The 24,998-nt window shown below is 43.5% G+C and overlaps 1 protein-coding gene across 1 annotated transcript in view; it reads left to right on the top strand.

Annotated features, from left to right (window-relative positions):
* AFF3 (ALF transcription elongation factor 3) overlaps positions 1-24,998 on the top strand; it is a 502,728-nt gene that overhangs the window by 386,406 nt on the left and 91,324 nt on the right. The window contains exons 11-12 of the mRNA XM_081264786.1: positions 1,576-1,627; positions 24,036-24,076. Coding sequence (XP_081120912.1) covers positions 1,576-1,627; positions 24,036-24,076 — 93 coding nt within the window. The remainder of the gene's footprint in view (positions 1-1,575; positions 1,628-24,035; positions 24,077-24,998) is intronic.

The following is a 24,998-nucleotide window of genomic DNA, read 5'->3' as shown; positions in this document are numbered from 1 at the left end:
TGCTGTGGCCTGGCCAACCAACTGGGGTTGTCCTCTGCGCCGTCACTGTGCAAGGGCAAAGGAAACACAGTCCCCTTCCCTAGATTATTTCCCAAGGGTGCGCTAATAAATCACCAAGATGGCTCTTCTCTGAGAAGCCAAGTGTGTGGGTTTGTGAGCTCGAGAAAATAAGCCACTTACCAGGAGCACAGAGTGATGTCGGGGAGCCCCGCAGTCCCCCCGTCAGGCTGATGTGTGTGTTTCCTTGGGGTTTGAAGACTGGAGCAATGAGGTGCACCCCCACTGGGAGGGTTGAGGGGCCTATGGGGACACGGAATTGGTGTCCTGCTGGTAATGGCTTCACTTGTACATCAGAAATAACAGAAATGTCTTAGCTGTGTTCTCCATTTTTCTTGACTATGAAATAGGAAAAGCAAATTTATTTCACAGACTCTCAGACTCTAAAGCAGGATCACACATTCAAGATCACCTATTTACAAATAGGAATAAGGGGACCGGTGGGCAGAGGGTAGGTCAAGTAACTCGCATGGACACCTGGAGCAGCCCTGGGTCCACTCCCTGCCTGCGTCATCACTGAAATCCCTACCATGGATTATAAAAACATCCAGGGGCATCTTTTAATGATAGGCCTATCATTGGCATTTAAAGAACACCAGACCCGTGTTGGGGGACAGTCTTGGGAAGCCGACTTCAAGGAGGACAATGAGGTCTTCAAGCACAAGGGCTCAGCTGCCTTCAGACCCATGTGTGGAGCCCCCCCCCCCCCCCCCGTGCATGCAGCGTGGGCCCTAGGACAGCTCCGCTGGTACAGTTCCTTATAGATGGCATTTCTGAATGAGATTTCTTTTTCAATAAATAAGTCCATTTGAAAACTTCTATTATAGAAAGAAATAACTCAGAGATGCTGATAAGAATAAAGTTTTTCATCATCAGAAACAATAGGGTCTGAAGTTGCATTTCTCTTTTTCTCTCTTAGCTTTAATGGACTCACTGCTTCTGTTAGGAAGAATCGGAGGCACCCCGAGTGGGTGGGGAGTGGCTCCCAAAGCCCCTCCCATTGGGTTTTCTCCGCCCAGCAGGGTCTGGGGCAGATGACTTCTCCAGCCCTCACATACACAGGTGGAGGACCAAGGCTGGGTTGCTCACAGCTCACGGTTATTTTGCGTGGCTCCCAGTAGAGTGCTACTTCGTCTTCCATTTTCTTTACCACTCCCCACCCCAGGCAGGCACAGGGACACAGCCCAGCCCCTGGACATGAAAAAACAATAAACAAGTAATTGTGAAATTAAAACTGCCCCAGGGAAAAGCCCCCTTTGGTCCATTTTGTCTAAATCAACTCATTCTGGAAGCTTCCCATCTCGTCCCGTGATTGTCGCCAGGGCTGATTTTCGAGGTGACCCTATCTGCTGTTTCCTTGGTGGCTCGGAGGAAAAGCCCTTAAGAGAGAAAGAAAAAAATAATAATTAGGAAATCAAGCAGACTTATTACTGAAACGTCGCTCTTAGAAAGGTGACACTTTTTGGTGTTAAGTGATTTTGAAACTACTAAGTACCTGTACCTCTCTGTCCCTTTCAGAATGCTCGAAGATGACCTTAAGCTAAGTAGCGATGAAGAGGAGGGTGAACAGGTAAGACGTTCTTGTCAGTCGCCGTCCTGTGGGTGGGACAGGGCTGCCACTCACCAGCGGCTCTGCGGGACGTGAGTTGAGTGGCAGAGATGGGATTGTGCTTCTTCCATTGATCGTGAGCCTCTGTGCAGCTGGGCAAGTTTGTTGAAATACCTTGGCCTTAATTCCCCTTAAAACTTTAATTCTGTGATGTCCTGTGACAGCAAGACCAGCAACGAGTATATTTTTACAAGGAAGCGGACCAGAATCAGACTTCCCTGGGCAATCGAGCCCTTTTTTCTTTCTTTCTCCCTTCCTCTCCCCACCCCCACCACCTTTCTTTTCCTTTTTTTTTTTTTTCTTTTCTTTCTTTTTTGGCTAAGCTAACCCAGCCTTCTAGAGATCAAACACGTGACCTTTAGCTCATCGGCATGCAGCAGGCAAGCTGTAACATTAAATATTGAGCAGCTTTATACAGATATTATTAACATTGAGAAGAAGCAAATGTGGAGGTGAGCTAAAATGATGAATAAAAAATGATCACGCGCAGTCCGGGCTGTTTGTCTTAAATGATAAATGTGCTTGAAATATTCTCCCTCGGTGTTGATTTATCAGCTTGAGACATCTGTCAGGGGGGTTATAAATACTCTTCTGATCAGTCAGTTAAGGTGAAAAAATATCCACTCAGCATTCATCACTTCTACCCTGCATTTCAGAAAACGCTGGTGTTGTAAAGCAAGTTTGAAAACACCGGAGCCAGATTTCCCTACAGTTCTGTTTCCTTTTTCTCATCACCTGGATTGCATGTTGTCAAGTTTGGATAAACAGGATGAGTGGAAAGACAATTCCAAGAGGTTTTTTTTTTTTTTTTTTTTTTTTTTTGATAGGTCATTTTTACATGCAATACCAAATACATATGCCATTCAGCTGATTTTAATGTAGCAAAGTAGATGCAGAGGTTCCGTGGAGTGCTGCATGAGTGATTCACTGTCTAGATAAAATACAAATAATGCAGAGAGAGCAAGCAAGAAGGAGGAGAAATGAGAGGGAAAGGAAAGTTTCCAGGTGTCTGAGCAGAATGTGGCCCCGGGGTCACCACTGTGGGGTCCTCTCCTTGCTGGGGGAAGCTGGGGCAGCAGGGGTGTGAGAAGGGCTCCATGAATCTGGAGATCAGATTGGCAATCAGAGAACACCCCAGGGAGGGAAGGCTGGCAGGGGCAGGGAGGGCCACCGAAGGCTTTGCATTTGTGACAGATCAGTTCATTTATTTCTAGGTGTCTACACTAGGCAGTGAGACACCACAGCACTGCACTCTTAGCAGTTAGTTAGGTAACAAATCTTACTCCTAATTTTGGTTTCTCATCTGTCTGAATAAAAGCAGATTATTTGGGGGTTGGGGTCGTGGCTTGGTGGTAGAGCTCTTGCCTGGCACCTGTGAGGCACTGGGATCGATTCTCAGCACCACATAAAAACTAATGAATAAAATAAAGGTTCATCAACAACTATAAAATACATATTTTTTAAAAAAATAGCAGATTGTTTCATCTCTTTGAGGCTCAGATAAGCACAGTAGGGATTAAATTCTGTCAAAAGCATAAATTATGTATGTTATATATTAGAAAAAAAAGATTCACAGACTATTGGATCTAGCAAACTTTTCTTAATTGGGAATAATTCTGGAGCCATCTCCAGGAAATATTTCCAATGAAAACTCAATTTTAAAACACATGCATTATCAGTGATGTGCTTATACACTTTCTCTAAAACAGTAAGAAGCTTTTGACTATTGCTTTCCAATCTCCAGCCACTGATAATCTTGTGCTGTGAATATGCAAGTCAGGTCCTTGTTTCTTGCTTATTTGATCCCTTCCTATTTTTTGCAATGAAAGGAACTGACAGGATGAATTATTTGTCTGCAGTAATCCCTATCTCGTAATCAAGACCCCAGACGGTGGTTCTGTGTGTATAGTTTAAGTTAATTCTTCAGCACTAATTCTATTGAGTTGTCCTACTTTGGCCTATAATTATTTCCTAGTCTAATCACAAAATTGTAATTCCCTACCTTTAAAAAAGACTAATGATATGGAGTGGGTTTTTTTTTTCCTCTCTCTTTCTCCAAGACCAAAGTAAGATTTTCCCCTGAAATAATGCAGCCTGCATACTTATGCAGCACACATATGCACACTTCATTTCTCTGTCATCGAAAGATGACTAAATGCTTACCATAAGTGATTTTTCCAGGTGTAATCAGAATTTTTCCCCTACCCCAAAGTCTTTTGAAAACATACTGCTTACTTCCCTGCTCTGGTAAACATATATACAAAGATCCTTAACCTTATCTTCCATGACTGCTGGTTGTCCTTGTGAATGTCGGTCCAGCTGACCTGTAATAGCCGCTGTAATAAAGAGATTCCCACAAGAGCTCCAAGCGGCTACACCTGTTTGTCTTCCTGCAAAGATCTGGGGACTCCTGGTGTGTTTGGATGCTCCCATCTGACGCTGCCTCTTCCCCCAGTGCCCAGTGCTCTTGGAGATAAAGCAGACTGGGAATTGAAGCCATGTGTGCTTCGAAATGTTTAAAGCTTACAAATTTTATTTCCTTAATAGTTATATTGTTTCTTGGATTTCTAATGAGCTAATTAATCAGTTGTAATAATGTGTGCTCTTCAAGTAATTACTCTATCTGTCATTTAAATTGTCATGTTTACAGGTCTAGAGTTATTTATAGCATTTCTTTATTATTCTTTCAATGCATACAGATCGGTAATACTAGTCCATTTCATTCCTGGTACTTATCATTTATCTTCTTTTTTTCTTTTTCTGTTTTGGTCAGTCTTATTAGAGATTATCTATTTTTAAAATAGTTTTTTTGTTGTTGTTTCATTGTTATTCTCTGTTTAGATAGATTTTTTCAATGTTTAATTTCAATGATTAATTATAATTATTATTTCCCTCCTTCTGCCAGTTGATCCATTTCATTGGGAAAGTTTAGATTTTATTTGTGTGCATGTGTGTGGTGCGGGGGATTGAACACAGGGCCTCACATATGCTAGGCAAGGGCTCTACCAGTAAGCTATATCCCTAGCCCTGAAACTTTGTTTTTTTTAAAATTTAATCTAATCTAAGCTTTGATTATTGATTTGAGATATCCTCTTTTATAATGTAAGCATTTAGTGCTGCACATTTTACTCTCAGCACCACTGTGGCTTTATCCCACCAATGTTGACATGTTGTGTTTTTATTGCCATTTAGTTCAATGAAACAACTTCTCTGATGCATGGATCATTTAGAAGTGTGTTATTCAATGTCCAGCTGTTTATAGAGAGCTGCTTTAATCTTACTTTTATTGATTTCTATTTTGGTTCCATAGTGGTCAGAAAACATACACTATATGACTTCAATTCACAAACTTGTTGAAGCTTTTTTATGATTCAAATTTGGCTTATATCAGTATGTTTTATGGGCACTTAGAAGAATGTGAACTCAGCTATTGTTGGGTGGAATGCTCTGTAAATATTAATTGCATCCTATTTAATGTTGTTGAGTTTGATGTTATTGAGTTCTTATGTTTTCTGACTTTTTGTCTAGTTACTCTATCAATTGTTCAGAATAGTGTTGAAGTCTCTGGCTTTATTTGTGGATTTATTTCTCCTTTCCATCCTATCAGTTTTTGCTTTACATATTTTCCATCTCTGTTAGTTGGTGCATATAAATATATAGGATTCCATATTTTGACAAATTGACTCTTTTATCATTATGTAGTGTTCCACCCTACCTCTGGTCATTTCTCTTTGCTCTTTGCTTTTTCTGGTTTCTGTATGGCTACTCCTTTTTATTTGTTTGTTTTTGTTTTAATGATTGCATAGTGTGATTTTTCCATTCTTTTACTTTCAATCTGCCTATATTTTTATACTTGAAGTGAGTTTCTTATAGACAGCATGTAGTTAAGTCATATTTTCCTCAACTCTGCCAATTTCTCTTTTAATTGGAGCATTTAGACCATTTACATTTAATGTAGTTATAGATATGATAAGGCTTAAGTCTGCCCCCCCTTTTTTGTATGTTCTTTGTTTTTTCATTTTTGCTATTTTTCTGTGGGTTTCCTGAACATTTTGGAGAATATGATTTCATCTTCTCTGTAATGTTTTTGTGTATATCTCTTTGTGTCCTTATTTGGCGGCTTGTCTAGGTATCATATTATATAGACATAGATCAGTACCTGGTGCTGTCATTTCATGTTGGTCTCCCTCAATGTCCTGTAATTACCTCCATCTCAGATTTTATAATAGCAGATACCATGAGATCTAGTTTTCTATCTTCTCAACTTTTTGAGTGAAAAACTTGACCCTTATTCTGTATCTTATTCCTCCTTATCTCTCTAGAGCATACCATGGATGACTGGCTTCCAACAGGATAGATGAATCTTTCCAATATGGCATCCACACCACTGCTTTTATCTCCCTACATCCTTTCCCCTCTCCCCCCTGTACAAAAGGACACTGTCCTGCTCCTCCCCAAAGGCCATCCCATTTCCTCTTGTAATGTTATCTGGGGACCTGTTCTTGTGCTTTCTTACTTCCTACCTCTCCACCAGAACTGCTCCTCCGGAACCACCAGTGACCTCTATGGAGCCAAATGAATTGGGTTCTTCTCAGTCCCTACCCCTCTGGCTGTTTCTTCCCAGGATGCTTTGCTGGCTGCATGGTCTCTTCCCAGTGTTGAATGTTAAAGCCTTGTAATATTTATTCCCGACTTCTCTGTTTCTACTCTTTCTTGGTGATCTCATTCCTTCCCATGACCTTCAATTTTTATGTACTGGCAATTTTTAAAGTTATAGCCTCAGCTCAGAATTCTCTCCTGAACCTCAGACTTCCTTGGCTTTTCCACTGGAATGTCTCACAAGCGTTTCAAATCAGACAGAGCTTCTGGTCTTTGCCACCCCACTCTGTGCAGACACACAAATATGTTCCTCTTGAGATCATTCCTGTGTCTAAAACTGGCATGGCCGGATGCCCCAACGAGTCAAGCCTAGAAATCTAGGACCCATCCTTGATGACTCCCTGTTTCTCACTCAAACATTCATTTAATCCTTCAAACCTCTAAATTTAGCCTCCAAAATTAAATATTAGTTTACTCACCTCTTTCCATCCTGACTGGTCCAAACCAGTCTAATATAAACTACTATATTGCTGATCCCCACCCTCTATAATACAATCTTCCATCTCTTAAGTGGGTTTCCCATTCCACCAGTGGTAAAACCCAGAGTTTATAGTGTAACCAACACTGCTCTGCAGGGTCTGGCTTTGTCCCCTTCTTGTTGAACTCATTCATAGCACTTCAGCCCCCTGAACCTTCTATGGGCCCTTCAGCAAGCCAAGATCACGTGTTGCGGCCTCTACCAGCCTCTGCCTCCTCCGTTTTTGCCTAACACCTACTCATCTTCAGTGTGATAGCTTCCTCAGCGAAATCTTGCCCTGATCTAAATCGACCCCTGGTTTGCCCTTCTCACGGTAACCTTGATCTTTATCCTCGCTGTCACATAATTTTAGTTATATATTGTATGCTTTTGTTTTTAAATATCTCTCTCTACCAACTAAAATGGAAGTTTCCTGAGGGCGGAGATAGCGCTTGGCACAGCAGAGACGCTATATGTTGACGGATGTGTGAATAAGGGTTGTGTTACATGGGGCATATTTTCTGTTGTCGGGAGTCCAGTATCAAGGATGACCTCTGCCATTTCTTTATTTCGTTTACTGAACACTCTGATTTTTTTCTAATTAGTCCTACATAAACATCAAAATTGTTGATAGAAGGATGGGGCTGAGGCTTAGTGGTAGAGTGCTTGCCTAGCCTGGGAGAGGCAGTGGGTTCAATTCTTAGCACTGGGAAGGAAGGAAGGAAGGAAGGAAGGAAGGAAGGAAGGAAGGAAGGAAGGAAGGAAGGGAGGGAGGGAGGGAGGGAGGGAGGGAGGGAGGGAGGGTCCATTGATGACTAAAAACAATTTTTTAAAAAAAGTATTGACAGGGCTGGAGATGTGGCTCAAGTGGTAGCGCACTGGCCTAGCATCCGTGAGGCACTGGGTTCTATTCTCAGCACCACATAAAAATAAAATAAAGTTATTGTGTCCACCTAAAAACTAAAAAATAAATATTTTTTAAAAAGTATTGACAGAATTAACAAAAATATAAGACCTAAGATCATAAGCCAGCTCTAAATGAATGCACAAACAGCCGAGAGAAAAGCATCTGTCCAACCACCAGGGCCTCCAGTGTCAGTAGCCACTTCTTTCACATGCTTGCGTCAAGCCATATGGAGGTTACACGTTTTGATAAGTTGTGTCAAATGGGAACCTCCAAAACCAAGAAAGCGGGTGTCCCTTCCAAGGACAATGGAATTTTGGCTGTGGTCTCTACATCTGGGGCTGTGCCAATGTTTACTTGGAAAGTTTGCAGATACGATTAAAATGGAAGGGTCATCTCCTGGCTGCCCCTACAGGTCTTACCCTTGATGGGCTTCAAATTGGAAGTAACCCAAAAGAGTGGAGAACAAGTGTCCCTCCTTGGACAAATGAAGAGCATGTGAATCATGGAGCAGATTTGTTGGATCCCTTCTTATGTTGGCCATGGAAAGGAATTAAAAGGCTTAGGACAAAATGATTCCTGAAGTCATTTGGCCTTAAAGGGAATTTTTAATGGGGATTTGGAAGGGAGAGAGGAATTGTACTGCATGGCTTGCCTTTGGGTAGAAACCATGAGCTCTGCCTCTCTGGTGAAGGAAGGCTTGGGAGGTGAGACAGAGAGTATCTAGATGGAAGGGTTATGGCTGAGACCTGAGGAAAGGAGCGCATGATGAACACTTTCAGCCAGCAGCAGTGGAGACAGTGTCAATGGCAGACAGCGTTTCCGAGGTGACAAATACATAGCTCGGGAGAGGAAGGGAACAGGGATCCAAATTGAACGGCTCTCCACATGCCTACAGCTTCTTGGTAATTACATTACCCGCACATACTGGGCAGGCTTTTCATTTTAATTATATAAATGCATTTTTCTCTTTTAAATGAGCGTGGTTTATCCGCTTAGACCGACTATTTTAATTTTGCAGGCAACGATCTTTGGATATAATCTGTAGAGGGAAATTTCCCTGTTGGCCTAATTTACTTCTTGCACAATGAAAGAAAGTTACCTTTTAATCCCCAATCAATATTTGTAGAGCACGCAATTAATTTAATAGATAGCTAGGTCATTAACATAAATCTGCAAGCTAAAGAGCCAATTATTTTCTTATTTATAATGCATAGAGTAATAATCACGTTTGTCAGGGAAAATCTAAAGTCTCGATGCATGGAGATGTCAAGATTGTAGGTGAGGCTGCTCTGAGCCCAGAATTGCAGTTCTTACTCCATTTTGTAGCCTTTGGTTTCTGACACTGTGGCACAAGAAATGTGCCCTCGATTCTCAGCTCTTTACCCCAGAGGTCATATCAGTTTGGGGTGTGCTAGCACATTAAAAGCAATCACCAGGGCTAGGGCTGGAGCTCAGTGGCAGAGCACTTGCCTAGCATGTGTGAGGCACAGCGTTCGATTCTCAGCACCACATATAAATAAATAAAAAATAAAGGTCCATCAACAACTAAAAAAAATATTTTTTATAAAAAGCCATCATCAACTATAAAGGGACCTCTTCGTTGATCCCTTGTTCCTTTTTAATATGACAAATGCATAACAAAAAGCAGAATTTTTTAAAAAGAACCTCTGATACCATTGATGGTGCATGTCCATCAGTGACCAAATGAATCCGCTGAATGAAATGCAGACATGGAATAAAAATGCAGGAGGTGTATGCGCCCAGCTCTGCTTCCTTAGGTGCACTTTTCTTCTCAGGATCAGCTTGGTTGATGCTGAAGTTCTTGGCCTGTGAAAATTTATTACCCCCAGAGTCAATCTGCATTCAGGCAGCCAAGTCTGAATAAATAGAGTCATTGTGCTTGTCTGGGATTTGTGGCCAGAGTTCATCCAGTCAGCGTGACATTCACATCCCAGGAGATTCATCAAAGCCAACACCCTGGTATGTGCTCTTGAATCCTGCCAAAATTGTGTAGAATTATATAAACAGGAGTTGAAGCAATAATCAGGACCAGGTTTGGGGGGCAAGGCTCCAAAATCAAGTTTCTCCTCCATGAAAAATGAACTGTATTGTTATTTGTAGCCAAACAAGAGCTAGACAGGTTTTAACATAAATCATTCTGAGAATAGCCTTAAATACCTAGTAAGCATCAAACATCCATGCAAGATGGCTGGCTTGTTGGTCTGGATGAATTACACATTAGTAATATTTGTTACAATAATTTAACCACAAAATACACATGTAAATTTTCAATGCCTGGAAATGCCTTGCCTTAAAGGGCTATGCAAACATGTATATAAGATCTATACTAGTCCTAATAGCGACATAAGGGGGAAAGTTGTTTAAGCTTGCTTTTATTTTTAGTCTTGAATTGATTAACCTGAGCTAAATTACCCAATTTGATCACATTGATGAACTGGTTTCTTTTTTAATATGGAAATAAAACAACAACTATAGTTGAAGGCTACAGCTTATCAGGTCATTGTTGTATCTATGTATGAAGTAACCATAAATAAAATTTTACTGTCACTGGAAGCAGATGAAAATTTCCTTTATTATATCATGCTACTGTGTACAAACATTTGCAAAAAGCACAAGCATATTGTGGCTACACAGGAAAAAAAACAAATCCATAATTGCTTTTTTCCTTTTTCATGTTAATCAACTGCAATTTCCAAAATGGAAATGGTCAGCCAACTTAAATGTCACCAAGACAGAGAGAAGCACAAAAGCCTCCAATGCTATTTGCTAAAATGTTTTTTTAAGCTATCTCTTCGAGATCCAATTGATATTTATGCCAGTTGAGTTGCTGTGCAGCCCACCTGGGCCATGGGATGTACCTAATTTCAATCCAAGGACCCTCAGTGGAAATCTGCAAAATGAGAAAAATCATATAAAAATTTTAAAAGATGATCCATTAAATTTGGGCAAACATAAAACACACACAAAAAAAACGGGGAATAGTGGCCTTTGTTGCAGAATTCATAGAAGGAGCTACATTTTTTAAACAAAGCCAAGTTCTTGTTATGGGCAGATATCAACACCACCTGCCCAGACTCTCCATTGAGGGAGCAGGCCAAGGGCTCCACACGGACATGATGGGCTCATGCCTCCCCTGCACAGCTTCCAGCAGGGCTGCTGGTTGACAGAGGAAGGGGATTCTGCCTCCAGAGCACACTTCTGTTCAGCTCAGAGGAGTGGCCCTTTTGTCCCACGACTTCGATGTGTTTTGTCCTTCAATAGCTTATTTGGAATTGTCACAGTTCATGAGTAGTGGCTCCTTGGAATACATGGTATCACTCCTCCCCAGGCTAAGGTGGTGTCAGGCAGTAAAGAATTGACCTACACTTGTCCAGGTGTTTGGTACAGATTACCATTGGAAAGCTTCATTTTGATTCTCCCAAATCTTCTCCAAGTGGAGCTGGTTATCTCATGAATATAGCCTTCCTCAGGAGACTCTCTCGGCGTGTTACTTCTACATAAGAAAAAAAAATATATATATATATATAATCTTTGGTCATCCGGGCCATTGGTACTTCTTAGTTCTATCCCAATCACATCTGCAGCCTACAGGCTGTGCTGAGTGAAACAAGACCATCTTTAAGAAGCAGATCAGACAGGTGCTGAAATGTCAGGCCACCAGATGTGGTCATCTCCAGGGTGCGGGTTAGCCAGAACATCTCTCTTGGAGGTCTGATTGAGCAGTAGATCTCCAGGTACCTCTCCCTTCAACCTTGACTTCCAAGTCCAGAGCAGTTCAAAGAAAATTGTGCGATTGTGATGCATTCCATGCAAAACTCTCTCCCAACCTGCAAAACTGTGTTTCGCTTGAGAGAAAGAAATTCTCACAGCAGCAACATGCTCAAAATTGCTTCTGCATTCTCTTTTATGACTGGTTTGCAAATTAAGAGAATCTTTCCTAGCCATTACAAACCTATTTTTACCTTCAAATATTACTATTTTGTCTGAGGAAAGAAAAGGTTTCGATAAAATATAAAGCCAGACTTAGATTTGGGTTCTGCAAGCACAGGTTGTATTTAAAAAAAAAAAAAAAAAAGACAAAACCACCAAAGCATTTCCGTCACTTTCGTCTGGTCTTTGTACAAAAACAAAGTCACACCTGTGTTCCGAAATGTAGGCCCTAGTTGCCTTCATCGTCATCCACCATCCACCAAGACCAGTGGGAAGTGACGGGGATGTCATCACACTGAGGGAGCAAAAGGACTTAAAAAAAATCCAGAAAGGCATTTGTCAAACAGAACAAAGTGGGGAATGAGTAACTCTGATATCACCTGTAGGACCAGAGACGAATCCAAAATTGATCTCCTAAAAGCAGATAGTAGAATAGTGGACACCAGAACCTGGCAGGAGGGGACGTAAGGTGGGGAGATGGAGAAGAGATGACCAACAGATGCAGGTGCAGCTGAACAGGAGGAGTGACTTCTCATGTTCTAGAACACAGCAGGGTAGCTAGGAGAGACAACACTTAATGGCATATTTCAAAATTGCTAATAGAGAAGATTTTTCAGTGGTCCCAACACTAAGACGTAATAAATGTTTGAAGCAGTAGAAATCCTTGTTGCCTGATCTCATCATTGTACATTGTACACACGTGTTGAAATATCACACTGTACCCCACAAATTGTGCACAGTTATTACGTCAATCAAATTTTCTAAATATCTCCTAAGATGAGAGTCCCTAATGGACCATCATAATTTTGGCCTTGCTCAAGGTCTGAGCTGCATTAAAATTGCCCTGCAAGATGCTTCAGATGACCAAAGTCTGAATGAGCAGGCCACAGAGCCATGGTGGAGCCTGCAGGACCGAGCAGAGCCTGAATAACTAGCTACCCGGGCTGGCTAAGAAGCTGCTGCCATCATCCCGAGGCCCAGTCACTGCGTTAAATCCCGCTAAGACTGGAACTGTTGGAAAGGACCTGTCAGGAGATTCTTTTTTGTTTTTTTTTTAAATACCTTTATTTATTTATTTATTTATTTATATATGATACTAAGGATCAAACCCAGTGCCTCACACATGCCAGGCAAGTGCTCTACCACTGAGCCCCAGCACCAGCCCCCATCAGGCAATGCTTAATAGAACTTGGCACTTATTACCTGTGATTTGCTTTTCATTTCTTTAACTAAAAGTATACATCAGAGACTTCTAGGACATAGACTTGTCCATTCCAGTGAGACCTGGAGGCCAGGGGGCCATCCAGAAGGTAAATCAGCACCTGACTTTGACCGGCAGCCCAGCATCACCATCCAAGGCCCAAATTTAACCTTGACTCCTAAGAACTGGGAATTGAGATGCGCACAATGCTTTAGGGTGTCTCCTAGAAGCTCAGCGGGCAGTAGGTATGGCGGCCACTCTTGCGTGTGTGCTGTCACTTGGAAGATATCGACGTATGGACAAGCACACGTGTGTGGTGCTCTCTCCCCGTCCTCCTCCACAGAGGTACAACTGCCTGGCCAGTGTCTCCCTCAGAGTTCAGATGCACCTGCCACCCTCATGAGAGCCCCTCACACAATTCCTGGGCCAACTGGGCAGGCACAGCTCTGCCTGCTTGGCCAGGCAAAGCCTCATGGTATCTGCTCCTGCCCAGACGGGCTCTTCCTTCCATACGTAGTCCTGACCTGGTGGGCCTGGAGGTGGAAAGGACTCTTCCTCGGGAGTTTGTCTCCAGCTCTGGAATTAACAATAGGCTCCTGCCTGTGACCCTCTGAGGACAAGAGATTAGTCTCAGCAACCTCAAACCCTCCCCTGCCCTGGCAGGCCCCTGAGAGATGACTCCTGCACTTCCTCCTCCTAGGAAGCTGTCCCTGGCATCTGTTAGCACCCACCCTGTGTCCCACAGTCCTCTGCTGCGACTGGCAGGACTCAGAATGCGGCTGGGCCCCTTGGCTTCCCACCCACAGCCACAGGTACACAGTGAGGCAGAGGCGTGGCCCGGCTCCCGTGGAGGCCCTCCCTGGTGGGATTCCATTCCCAACTGGCTTTTGCCCTCAAGAGAACAGATGAAAAGTCTGTCTGCATGTGGTGACAAGTTTTAGTCCCTTCTCTTCTCAGGTGGTTGATCTTTCCTGGTTATTTGATGGGATTTCTAAGGGGAGAGGTTTAAGACAATTGCATTTCTTTTTTATTACCTTATTTTTTGGGTGCATGTTATTTATACAGAGTAGCAGGTTTCTTTCACTGTGGCATAGGTACACACGCACATGATATAATCTGATTGATTTCACTCCCCAGTATCTCCCCTCCTCCCTCCCCTGGACCCTTCCCCTACACCAGTGCCCCCTTCTGCTTTCATGAGATCCCCTCCCTCCCTCCCTCCCTCCCTCCCTCCCTTCCTTCCTTCCTTCCTTCCTTCCCTCTAGCTTCCACATATAAGAAAAAAAACATATGGCTCTTTGTCTACAAATGGCTTATTTTACCTAACATGATGCTCTCCATTTTTCTGCAACTGGCATGATTTTGTTATGTCTGCCTAGGACTCCAGTGTGTGCATTACCACACTGTGAGCCACCAGGGCCATTCGGAGATAGTTTGTTTTCCTGTTTGCTGGAACATGCTGTGAGATTTAGACTGGATCACATATCTTTACTGGTGAGGGCTTTACCTCTTGCTTGCTGTTCTTGTTCAAGTTCAGACTTGCATTTATTAATTGATCTCACTGCCTAATATCCTTCCACATCTACGATCATATTTTAAGTTTCATTAGCTTCACTTTTTTGCCACTGGTTTTCATTTGAGTCTAGTTGATGGGTCTCTTATGCTTCCATTCATTGTAGTTCAACCCATTTAGTAGCATTTGCAAAACAGAGGAAAAATCTTACTCCTCTTTTTTTTCCCTCAGTAATTATAGGTATTTTGCATCTTCAGATACCTAGAAATGCTGTCTAGGAAGCATTTTGTTCAATAGTCTTTGACCTCATCCTGTTCTCTACAGGAGCCAGGCAGTCAGGAATGACAATATCACTTATCATCTAAACAACAACTTTTTTTTGATGGTACTGGAGATTGAACCCAGGAGCACTTAAACACTGAGCCACATCCCCACTCCTTTTTATCTTGGACAGGGTCTTGCTAAGTTGCTGAGGCTGGCTTTGAACTTGCACTTCTCCTGCCTCAGCCTCCCAAGCCTCTGGGATTACAGGTGTGCACCACTGCACCCCAAAATAAGATCATTTTTGAGGGTGAATGGGGTTAAAAAAAACAGATAAGAGTCAGAAACAGGTGGGGGAAATCTGGCTTTTTTGGGCGCCCTGGGCTGGCTATATAGTTGCTCTCATAAAGACTGCTCTCTGCAAACATTAGTAGCTGTTTATACAAGCCATATTGAGTAAGAACACAATGAGAAGGCAGAATTTCAGGCGCTGAAGAACTTGTCAATAAAGAAAGAAACCAGATGAACGGGGTCAGCAGGGGGCAGCTCACTTAGGTTCTTGGTGACTTGATAAGTCAAGCCAACACTTGCACAATTTTCTGGCTCTTTCCAACTGCTCCTCCCTCTATTTACATTCAGCCAATACTGTGAGATCCAGTCCACCCTTTTATTAAGCATTCCTTGAACTCTCAGCATTCTCTACTCTTTTTCCTGTGAACTGAATCTGCAATGTAGGTTAGCACTGATCCTGGGGGGGCGGGGGGGAGACCTGTCGTCTGCTTTGGAAAGATTTTTGTTTTGGTCCCAAGTTCCTAATAAGATCGCTGAAGGGAGAGATCCTAGTTCATGCTTCCTCCACCAGAGAGAGCTTCTTCCCCACTGCTGACACTGCAGGATGAGGATAACAAAAACTATTATTTGCCACTATCTCCCATCTCTAGGTTGATTGGTTGGAATATAGTTTTTTTCCATAACTGTATTTTCTTTCTCTGTTTTACCTTCATTAAAAACTCACCTCTGAAGAAAGCTTGACCAGCTCCCCACATTGTTTAAATCTTTTGATGGCTACTAGGAATCTGATAATTTATTGACCACTTATTATACCCTATGGGGAAGACTGCTTAGGGCTTAGAGTTGCCTAAGGAGCATTATCTCATAAGTTGACTCCTGTCACCAACTCATGTGGTCATTTTATCCGAGGTCACATTGTCAGTGAAGATGATAACATGGCTGATCTTCTGAGAGGGGTCGACAGAGGCATCCTTGCTTTTGTTGAGCATCACCAGAACATGCTCCCTCACTGGGGATACTACCTGTGACATCACTTTGCCATCCTCTGTCCCAACGCCTGTGCCTCTGCTAGGCCTTGGAGGCGATTTCCACTACAGTCAGGAGAAAGAGAGAGTGTAGGGACAATTTGAACAGGTGACCCAAGGGCTGTCCCCGGCCCACCATAACTCACATCAGACTCCTTTCAGCAGTCAGGGCTCCATAAGTGCCTGGGAGATGTCAGGCATTGAGGACCCAGAAAACAGTGTCTCCAGGTGTGATGTTCTGACATGCTGAGCTCCTCGAATAAAAAGAAACGAGAGGCCCAGAAGCCTGAGAATCCAGGCTTCTGGATTCTGACCTTCCCTGGGTTCCTCCCCAAGTGCAGGGAGCGGCTGTCTTTGAAGTTCTCTTATCTGACAAAAGGAACTTCTCCCAAAAGAAATGCAACTGTCCCATCACCTGGTTATTGAAGAGGTGCCAAAAAACACACGCTGGAGTTGGGCCTGGTGGTGCAAGCCTGTAATCCCAGCAGCTCAGGAGGCCGAGGCAGGAGGATTGGAAGTTCCAAGCCAGCCTCAGCAACTTAGCAAGACCCTACCCCAAAATAAAGAAAATAAAAAGGGCTGGGGATGTGGCTCAGTGGTTAAGTGCCCCTGGGTTCAATCCCTGGTACAAAAACACAAAACCTCTAAGCAAAAAAAAAAAAAAAAAAAACATACATTGGAGAAAAGACAGTCTCTTTCACAAATGGTGCTGGGAAAACTGGATTTCCATGTGTGGAAGAATGAAACTAGATCCCCTGTCTCCCCACACAAAAGTCAATTCAAGATGGATCAAAGATCTAGGCATAAGACCAGGAACTTTGCAACTGTTAGAAGGAAACACAGGGGAAGCCCTCCAACATAGAGGCACAGGCAACAGTTTCCGCAATAGGACTCCTAGAGCTTGGGAATCAATAAGAGGGCCATCCCAGGTGGCCCACGGTCTATGACTGGCAACGTTTTGACTTTAAGATGGTTTGAGAGCTCTGTGCACAGAGGAGAAACTGGACTTCAGATTTTGAACGTTAATCTTTTCCCAGACTAATTCTCTGTGGTCCCATCCTCTCTCAGGATGCTGGACAGCACAGTGGTATGAGTCACGGCTCCTCTGCAGTCACTAGGGGACACATCCAGGACTCTAGGACTCTTTAGTACCCTGTACCACTAAGCAACCATGGTCTTTAGGTCAGGTATATGAAATCCATGGTTTTTGGGGTGGTGGTACTGGGGATTGAGCTCAGGGGCATGTGACCACTGAGCCACATCCCCAGCCCTATTTTATTTGTATTGAGAGAGAGAGAGAGTCTCAATGAGTTGCTTAGCACCTCGCTGACTTTGAACTCGCGATCCTCCTGCCTCAGCCTCCCGGAGTCCCTGGGATGACAGGCATGTGCCACTGTGCTCAGCTGAAAGGCACTTTTGACTTAGGATATTTTCAACTTCAGACATAACCCCAAGGTCAGTTGAGGAACATCTGGAAGTTGAATGGGGCCCAGAGACACCATCCCATCACAGGTGAACCAGGATTCAAATCACCACTGCAGAGGTTCTCTTGACAATCCTTCATTGTCAAGAATGAGCCTGGTACTGTCGATAGTAAAAGTGGAAGTTCCCCACATCTGCCATTGGTAAAAAGACACATTCCAACCAGTTGAATCCTAGCTCTTTTAGAGCAGTCACGAAACGTAGCTCCAGAAACTTCAAACCATTTTATCATTTTTATGTGTTTTTTTTTTTTACTTAGATGGCCTTTAATAGCTTTAATCTCATGTTTCCAGCTACCTCCTCACCCTCTGCACTGAACATCCCATTGGCAGTTTGAACTTTACAATTCAAAAGTAACTCCACTGTGGCCACCTGCTCCAGTTCTACTAGCCCTACCCAGCTCCATTAGCAATCTCCATCTGTACCAGGAGCTCCAGCCAGAAAGCTGGGGCCCATTCCTAATGCCTCCCCCAGCCTGCCACGTCCAATCAGTGACCAGTTCCCTCCACTAAACCTGCATAAGGTAACAGGAACTCTCTCCATCTTCAAAGCTGTCATGTAGATAGATCTCTTGCCCAGATCACTGCCACAACCTCAGACTTGGCCATTCACCACAAAGAAGCCAGAGTGGTATTTGAAAAATGTAAGCCATATCATCTCACTCCCTACATTTTTTAATGATCGAGTCATAGGAAGTTGCATAGGATATACAAGCATGCTTTACCCAGCTCCCCCTATCCTAAACCCTTTCATGACTCCTAGTGTCCTGTTGATAATATCCACTATCCTGCATTTGACCTCCAAAAGTCCTTAAAACTGTCCCCACAGCTTGCTGAGCGGCACCACAGTGACCTCGCACAATTCTGCAGCTGAGCCAGGGTCTCCTAATACTGCTTCCAGCTTCTGCTAACCAGAACCCTTCCTTTTTCACCCACCTCCATTTCTCTAGTCCCAGTAACCCTTTTTAGCTTCCAGATCTCAGCCTTGTTATTCCTTCCAAAGTGGGCCGTGATTCCTCCAGCATTCAGGATCTTAGCATCCTGACTCTTTCCGCTGGGAGCCTTTGTAGTCTACGCTGTTTGTGTCTCCCCGCCCCCCAACTTTTCACATTTGTGTCACCTCTAGACTTTATGTGCAGTATGACCAGGACTTTGTCTGTTTGGGCTGTCACCACCAAGCCCACTGCCTGCACACAGTAGGTAGTTCAGACTGAATTTTATAGCTGTCCAGGTGTTAGTTCTATTTCCATCAGGAAAGAAGTCAGGCCAGGCGCAGTGGCACACTTCTGTAATCCCAGCAGCTGGGGAGGCTGAGGCAAGAGGATCACGAGTTCAAAGCCAGCCTCAGCAATTTAGCAAGGCCTTAAGCAACTCAGCCGGATCCTGTCTCTAAATTAAAAACCCAAAAGAGGGTTGTGGAAGCGGTTCAGTGTTCAAGCCTCTAGGTTCAATCCCCCGTACTAAAAAGAAAGAAGTCAGATCACTCTGGAAAGTCTCTGAATTTCAGCCTCTTTCTTTGTTTTCCTCCCCACTCCAATGTCCATGAACTTGTTCTGTGCTCAACCCAGTTCCAACAAGGCCATTTAATTTCCTCTTTGATTTGCCTTCCGTAACAGACTGTGACTTGTAATTCATAGAGCACACATGGAATCCTGAATATCTACTGATTACGTCCCCGAGCACCAAACTCATGGTAATAAGGACAGAGAAAAGATGTCATCTGTTGAGGAGAGCCTAGAAAATGTTTTTTGGCGGAAAACTTGTTTTGTCTCATAGACTTGATGTTCACAGTCATTCATGAATGAGTAATGAACTCGGGGGGTAGATCATGAAGTATTCTCTTAACCCTCTCAACCGCATTTGCTGAGGACTGAATAAAAAGAAAGTTACAAGAAGAGATGGTGAAAGATCTCAAAAGAAAAAAATACGGTTGCTGTAACATACAACTCTTGAAGGCATGAAATTGGGCAATTCATCTAGTTTACAATCAGTAGTTTTTCTGGCTTTAATCAGGAGTCACCTAAGTAATTTTCTTCTTGGCTTTTTAATTTCAATGTTTATTTCTTATATTATTTTCCAACAGTAAATAAAAATTGAGGGCCATAGCTGAAGGTTCTTTTTTAACGAGAAGGAGCAGAAAAAAAGATCTTGGCTTTGGTATGTAGCATACAGTTTTAATCTAATGTTAGCAGCTTTGTTTTCTCCTCTCAAGGAATGGTTTAAAACATTTTACGTATGCTCATCTCCTTTCTTAATGGGTGATGAGCTGTCCTCAGTAAAGTTTTTAATGATGTAGAATAACTGGCAATTAAGTAGCACACTCAAAATAGGGCATTAAAAATAGCAATGCTGGCAATCGATGTCGCTAAGTACCACCGTGTTGAGACAGATGAGAGGGGAGAAATTCCCAGAAGTCAGTGCTCAGTGACTGGTGGGAGGCCAGGTCTCTATGCCCAGAAGGACCTGCTGGTCCCAGCAGGCATCATGCAAGTCTGCTAAAGGAAAGCAGCCCTTGCTGCAGGCTTCCAGCCCAGCTTGTGTTCCACAGTGGCCAACATGGGTCCTGCAGAGTTGTTCCCAGCTGTTAGCACCACCTCCAGGTGGTGCATTGATTCATAGGCCCCTCCAGAGGTGGTGGGGTGCAGAGTTTCTTCTTTTTTGTTTGGTTTGCTTTTGCTTTTTCAATCACTTTCTAACAGGTACACATCAACATGAGGTACTTCCCTAACCTAAAAGTCAGTGGGGAGAGTTTTAGGAGGAGGAGCAGATGGTCAAAAACTTGCCATCCCTGGTCTATTTCCGTGGCTAGGGGAACATTCAGGGGCCTTGCTGGAGGCTTCTACTGAACTCATAGTCACATCTCTTAAGATTTCTCTTCTTCCAAGAATAGCCCACCTCCTGTGCCTCCAGTGGAGATAATGTTAAGAGATCCTGCTAATAATACATTCCACCTTTCTTCTTTTTTTTTTTTTATTTTTGAGAGAGAGAGAGAGAGAGAGAGAGAGAGAGAATTTTTAATATTTATTTTTTAGTTCTCTGCGGACACAACATCTTTGTTGGTATGTGGTGCTGAGGATCGAACCCGGGCCACACGCATGCGAGGAGAGCGCGCTACCGCTTGAGCCACATCCCCAGCCCTACATTCCACCTTTCTTTGGGGGAGTTGGAATACTTCTTGTGTATTCAGCCCAGCAGTCAGAAGTAGAGAGTTAAGGTTTGTGTTTTTTTGTTTTTCTTTTTTTTTTTCCTTTTTTTCCAAGCATTCCAGCCAAAAGTGAAAGCTGTCTGGCTGAGCAAGAAGACAGCCCTTTAGGGGCTGGGATTGTGTGCGGCTCAGCGGTAGAGCACTCGCCTGGCACAAGCGGGACCTGGGTCCGATCCTCAGCACCACATAAAAATAAAGGCATTGTGTTGTGTCCATCTACACCTTAAAAATAAATATTTAAAAAAGAAGAAGAAGAAGAGAGCCCTTTAGCAGACAACCCTGCAAACAGTGATGACCGCCTGTCATCTGCTGGGTGCTTTCAGGGTACTTGCTGCTGTGCTGGCCTTGGGAGAGCTCAGGCCAGGAGTTGGAGCGAGGCAGGAATAGGGTCCTCTGAGATCGTGTACCCAGCTCCTTGGCTTCTCCTTTCTCTCTCTCCCTTGCCTCAGGTGTCCTCATCAAGATCTGGGCATGACTCCATTACTTCAAAGTCATGCTGTGACCCTGGCATGCCAGGACACGGGGGCCTTAGTTGATTGGGTTCAAGGGAACCCATTGATCCTTCCATTGTCCAGAGTAGTCTGGACATTGCCTGGTGGGCTCCTGCATCCCACCAGAGAAGGCAAAGGCAGACTGCAGTCACAGGTGGGCTGAGTCACTGGTTGTGAGGCCACGCTCAAGACCCATAATAAATGAGTGGTGAGACCTGTCGACTCAACCCCCAGTCCACACGTTTGCTGTTCCTCTTAATTTCTTCTCAGTTCCTTTGGACAGTCCACAAAGCTCATGCTTCCTGTGCCTTCCTTTCAGATCTTTCTTGTGTTCCCGCTTTGCTGTAGACCCCTTTGTCTTTTTTTTTTTTTCTTTTTTTGTACTAGAGATTGAGCCCAGGGGCGCTTTACCACGGAGCTACAAAACCCAGCTCTTTTTGTTTGTTTGATTTTTAAGCAGTTTCTCTCTAAATTACTAAGGCTGGCCTTGCATTTGCAATCCTCCTGCCTCAGCTTCCCAAGTTGACCCGATTGCAAACCCTTTTGTCATTTTTTTTTTAAGAGAGAGTGAGAGAGGAGAGAGAGAGAGAGAATTTTTAATATTTATTTCTAGTTCTCGGCAGACACAACATCCTTGTTGGTATGTGGTGCTGAGGATCGAACCCGGGCCACACGCATGCCAAGCGAGCGCGCCACCGCTTGAGCCACATCCCCAGCCCCCCCTTTTGTCATTTTTAAGGGGCCAGTTCTTCAGTGTAGATGGCACCTTCCTGTTCTTCATAGGCCTGTGGCATCCCTGGCCCCATACACTAAATGCTAGTAGTGATCCCCCTCTTAAAAGTAGCATTCTCAGTTCTGGACACCCCAGGGTTGAGTAACGGGTGCCCCAGCGGAGACCCAGCGGTGGAGGCTGGGCAGCCCCTTCCTTTCCCATCTAGCCCAGTGTTATCCATCTCTCTTCTCCCCCATCTAAAAGTCTGCTCAGGTCTCAGTGGGACCGATTCCCTGGTGGATTCAGGTATCTAATGAGTGCCCTCTGAGTACCTGCTAACTGTTCCAGGCACTGTTTGAGGAGCTGCGTGTCCCACGGTTACTAGTTTCCACCCCTATCTGCCCTTTCCCGACCCTACTCCACCTTAATCTTTTATTTTCTTGCTGTGTCAGAAGTGTGTCCACGTCACCCTTCTACCTTTACCCTGATGTCCTGCCGGGGATCGAGCTTCTCCAAGACAATGGCCCTTTCTATTTTTGTTTGTATCCCTCCTGGAGCTCAGTATGGTCATCTCCACATAGGAATTCAGCAAATGCTCCACTAGTGGACTGATCCAAGGACATGGAGCTACCACCCAGGATATGCTTGTTTGTGCAACAGGAAGAAGGATTCTGCCACATCATTCTTCTAATCTAAAGAGTCTGTCTGTCTTGTCTGCTCTCTGACTGTGATGGGGGAGCAGCATGGGCTGTATCGGGTGTCCCTGATAACCAGTGACCTGGACATGTGTGCCAGGTAAGGTGGAATGGCCTGTGTGCTCGCTCTTGAAAACCTGTGCACCCCGAGGAGGTCTCAGCCTTTGGGCCATTGCTTAAATGGCCTCCTAATTGTGGGTTTTTTGACCCACTTCTTTCCATGCCCTGGTAGTGCCCTGAGGTGGAAGACAAATGAATGAGAACTAGAATCGGCAAGAAGAAAAAGAAAGGGCACACACAACTGGGAGTGTGTCTCGATAGAGAAATAGAAGTCTTTTTTATTATTTTATTTGTTTACTTGCAAAATTTCAACACACACACACACACACACATCCTATCACTTTAATAAATGAAAAATAAAAATAATACATTTTCTGTATAAAATGGAAATTGTATTTCTTTCACATAAAAAAAAAAATAGCCAGGAAACTATCATGCTAAGGGAAGTAAGCCAATCCCAAAAAACCAAAGGATGAATGAATGTTCTCCCTGATATGGGGATGCTGACTCACGATAAGGAGGGGCAGGGATAGAAATTCATTGGATTACACAAAGGGGAATGAAGGAAAGGGACGGGGGCAGGGAATAGGAAAGACAATAGAATGAATCAGAACTTTCCTAGTTCATATATGAATACACAACCAGCGTAACTCCACATCATGTGCAACCACAAGAATGGGAAGTTATACTCCATGTATGTATAACATGTCAAAATATACTCTACTGTTGTGTAGATCTAGAAAGATTTTTTTTTAATAAACTGAAAAAAAGGAGATTTAAAAGGTAGCCAGAATAACATACTGACTCCACAGTGGGTTCATCACCTGAGTCCAACAGCTATCTACCTGGGGCCATCTTGCTTCATGAATATGCCACCAATTTCCTCTCCTCCCACCATGTTGTTTTACAGCAGATCCCAACATCATATCCTATTATTGATAAGTACTTCGGTGTAAATCTCTAAAAAAAAAAGATCTTTCAAAATTTGTCACAATATCATTACCATATCTGAAAAAAAAATTAGTAATAATTTTGATTTCCAGTCAGCCTTCCATGTTTACAACTGGAGAGATGTTTTCAATAGATCTGAAAAATGAGTCAAAAGTTACACCTTCTTTGGGAAAAATGCTACAGATCAAACAGAGCTTTTTTTCTTACAGAGAAGGGGAATAAAGCAATGGGGAAATGGCTTCAGGGAGTAAGAACAAAATAGTTCTGCTCTTTGCCAGGTCAGGTGTCTGGCGCCTCCCCAAGCTCGCCCCCTGGTGGCAGGTGCGCATTGCCAAGGCCTCCGTTAACGCTTCAGGAATGTTCCTTTCGTAACAGGACAGGGCTTTCTAAGTAGTTTAAAATTTGGCCACATGACAAAAATGTGTGTAACAGAGGTTTTTTTAAGTGTTGATCAAGCACATAATTTAAAAGTCAGAATATTAAATAAACATCTCTGCCCTTTCTTCCAGCAGGCAACCCAGAGAACAGCTCTCCGCGCTCTGCCTGACAGGTACATTTTGTCATTTTTATGAACTATAAATTGCTTTATGAAACATCGAGCCCTATTTATTGTGGCATATAATTCATAATCGGATTTTGTCCCTAAAGTATCTGTGAACTGGGATGTTAAACATTTTGCATGCCTCGATCTGTCATGCTTGTGTGGAGTTTATTACTGCAAAAATCGCCTTGTTGTATTTCACGTAAAGTATGAAGAATCCCTCATTGTGCAATGAAACAAGAGAGAAGAAAACTTAGGGGGGAAGACCTGAATGGCGCTGTAAATCCTGAACTTTGGAATTGGTTGGGATCCGAGCTCATTTTTCAGCAATAAGTACTTCATTTATCGTGAGATGTTTTCTTCACTCTTTCCATATCATCTCACGGGGAGGGATCTGTCTCTGGATGAGTCTTTCTTAAAGGACTTTGTGCACCCACCGTTCATGGTCCTGCACACCAGACTTCTCTCTCCCTGCCGCCTCTTGTTTCTCCTGGCCTTTGTTATTGAATGAGATGCATATAAATCTCATCAAAAGACACAAACTGCGATTGACATCCTGGTTTGCCTAACAGGCTGCAAAGAGGTAGTCAAACAGGAATATGTAAATTGCTTTCTAGATTAAGACCAGCCTCTTTGGGAGTTTGGTTTTGGTTTTGTTGTTTCGATTCCTAAGGGGTGTGTGTGTGTGTGTGTGTGTGTGTGTGTGTGGTGAAGATCAGGCCACTGTGTCTCCACAAGGGAAGTACATGCAGTGCTAGACACAGTGGGAGGAGATGTCCCCTTCCCCCCCCACCTCAACATTGTCCAGAGAGCCTTCACCCTTCCTTCGGAGCTCCTTTTATGTGGAATGAGCAATCATTGACTGTGGGAGTCGGGTCAGTTCAGTGCCTCTTCACGGTAAAACCTGTCACTTAGAAGAACCACCTGGTGC

This window comes from Spermophilus citellus, assembly GCF_964194105.1.
Source record: "Spermophilus citellus genome assembly, chromosome: 13".
Classification (NCBI taxonomy): Eukaryota; Metazoa; Chordata; class Mammalia; order Rodentia; family Sciuridae; genus Spermophilus; species Spermophilus citellus.
The sequence above is the reverse complement of the archived record's forward strand: the minus strand, read 5'-3'. Positions and strand labels throughout refer to the sequence as shown.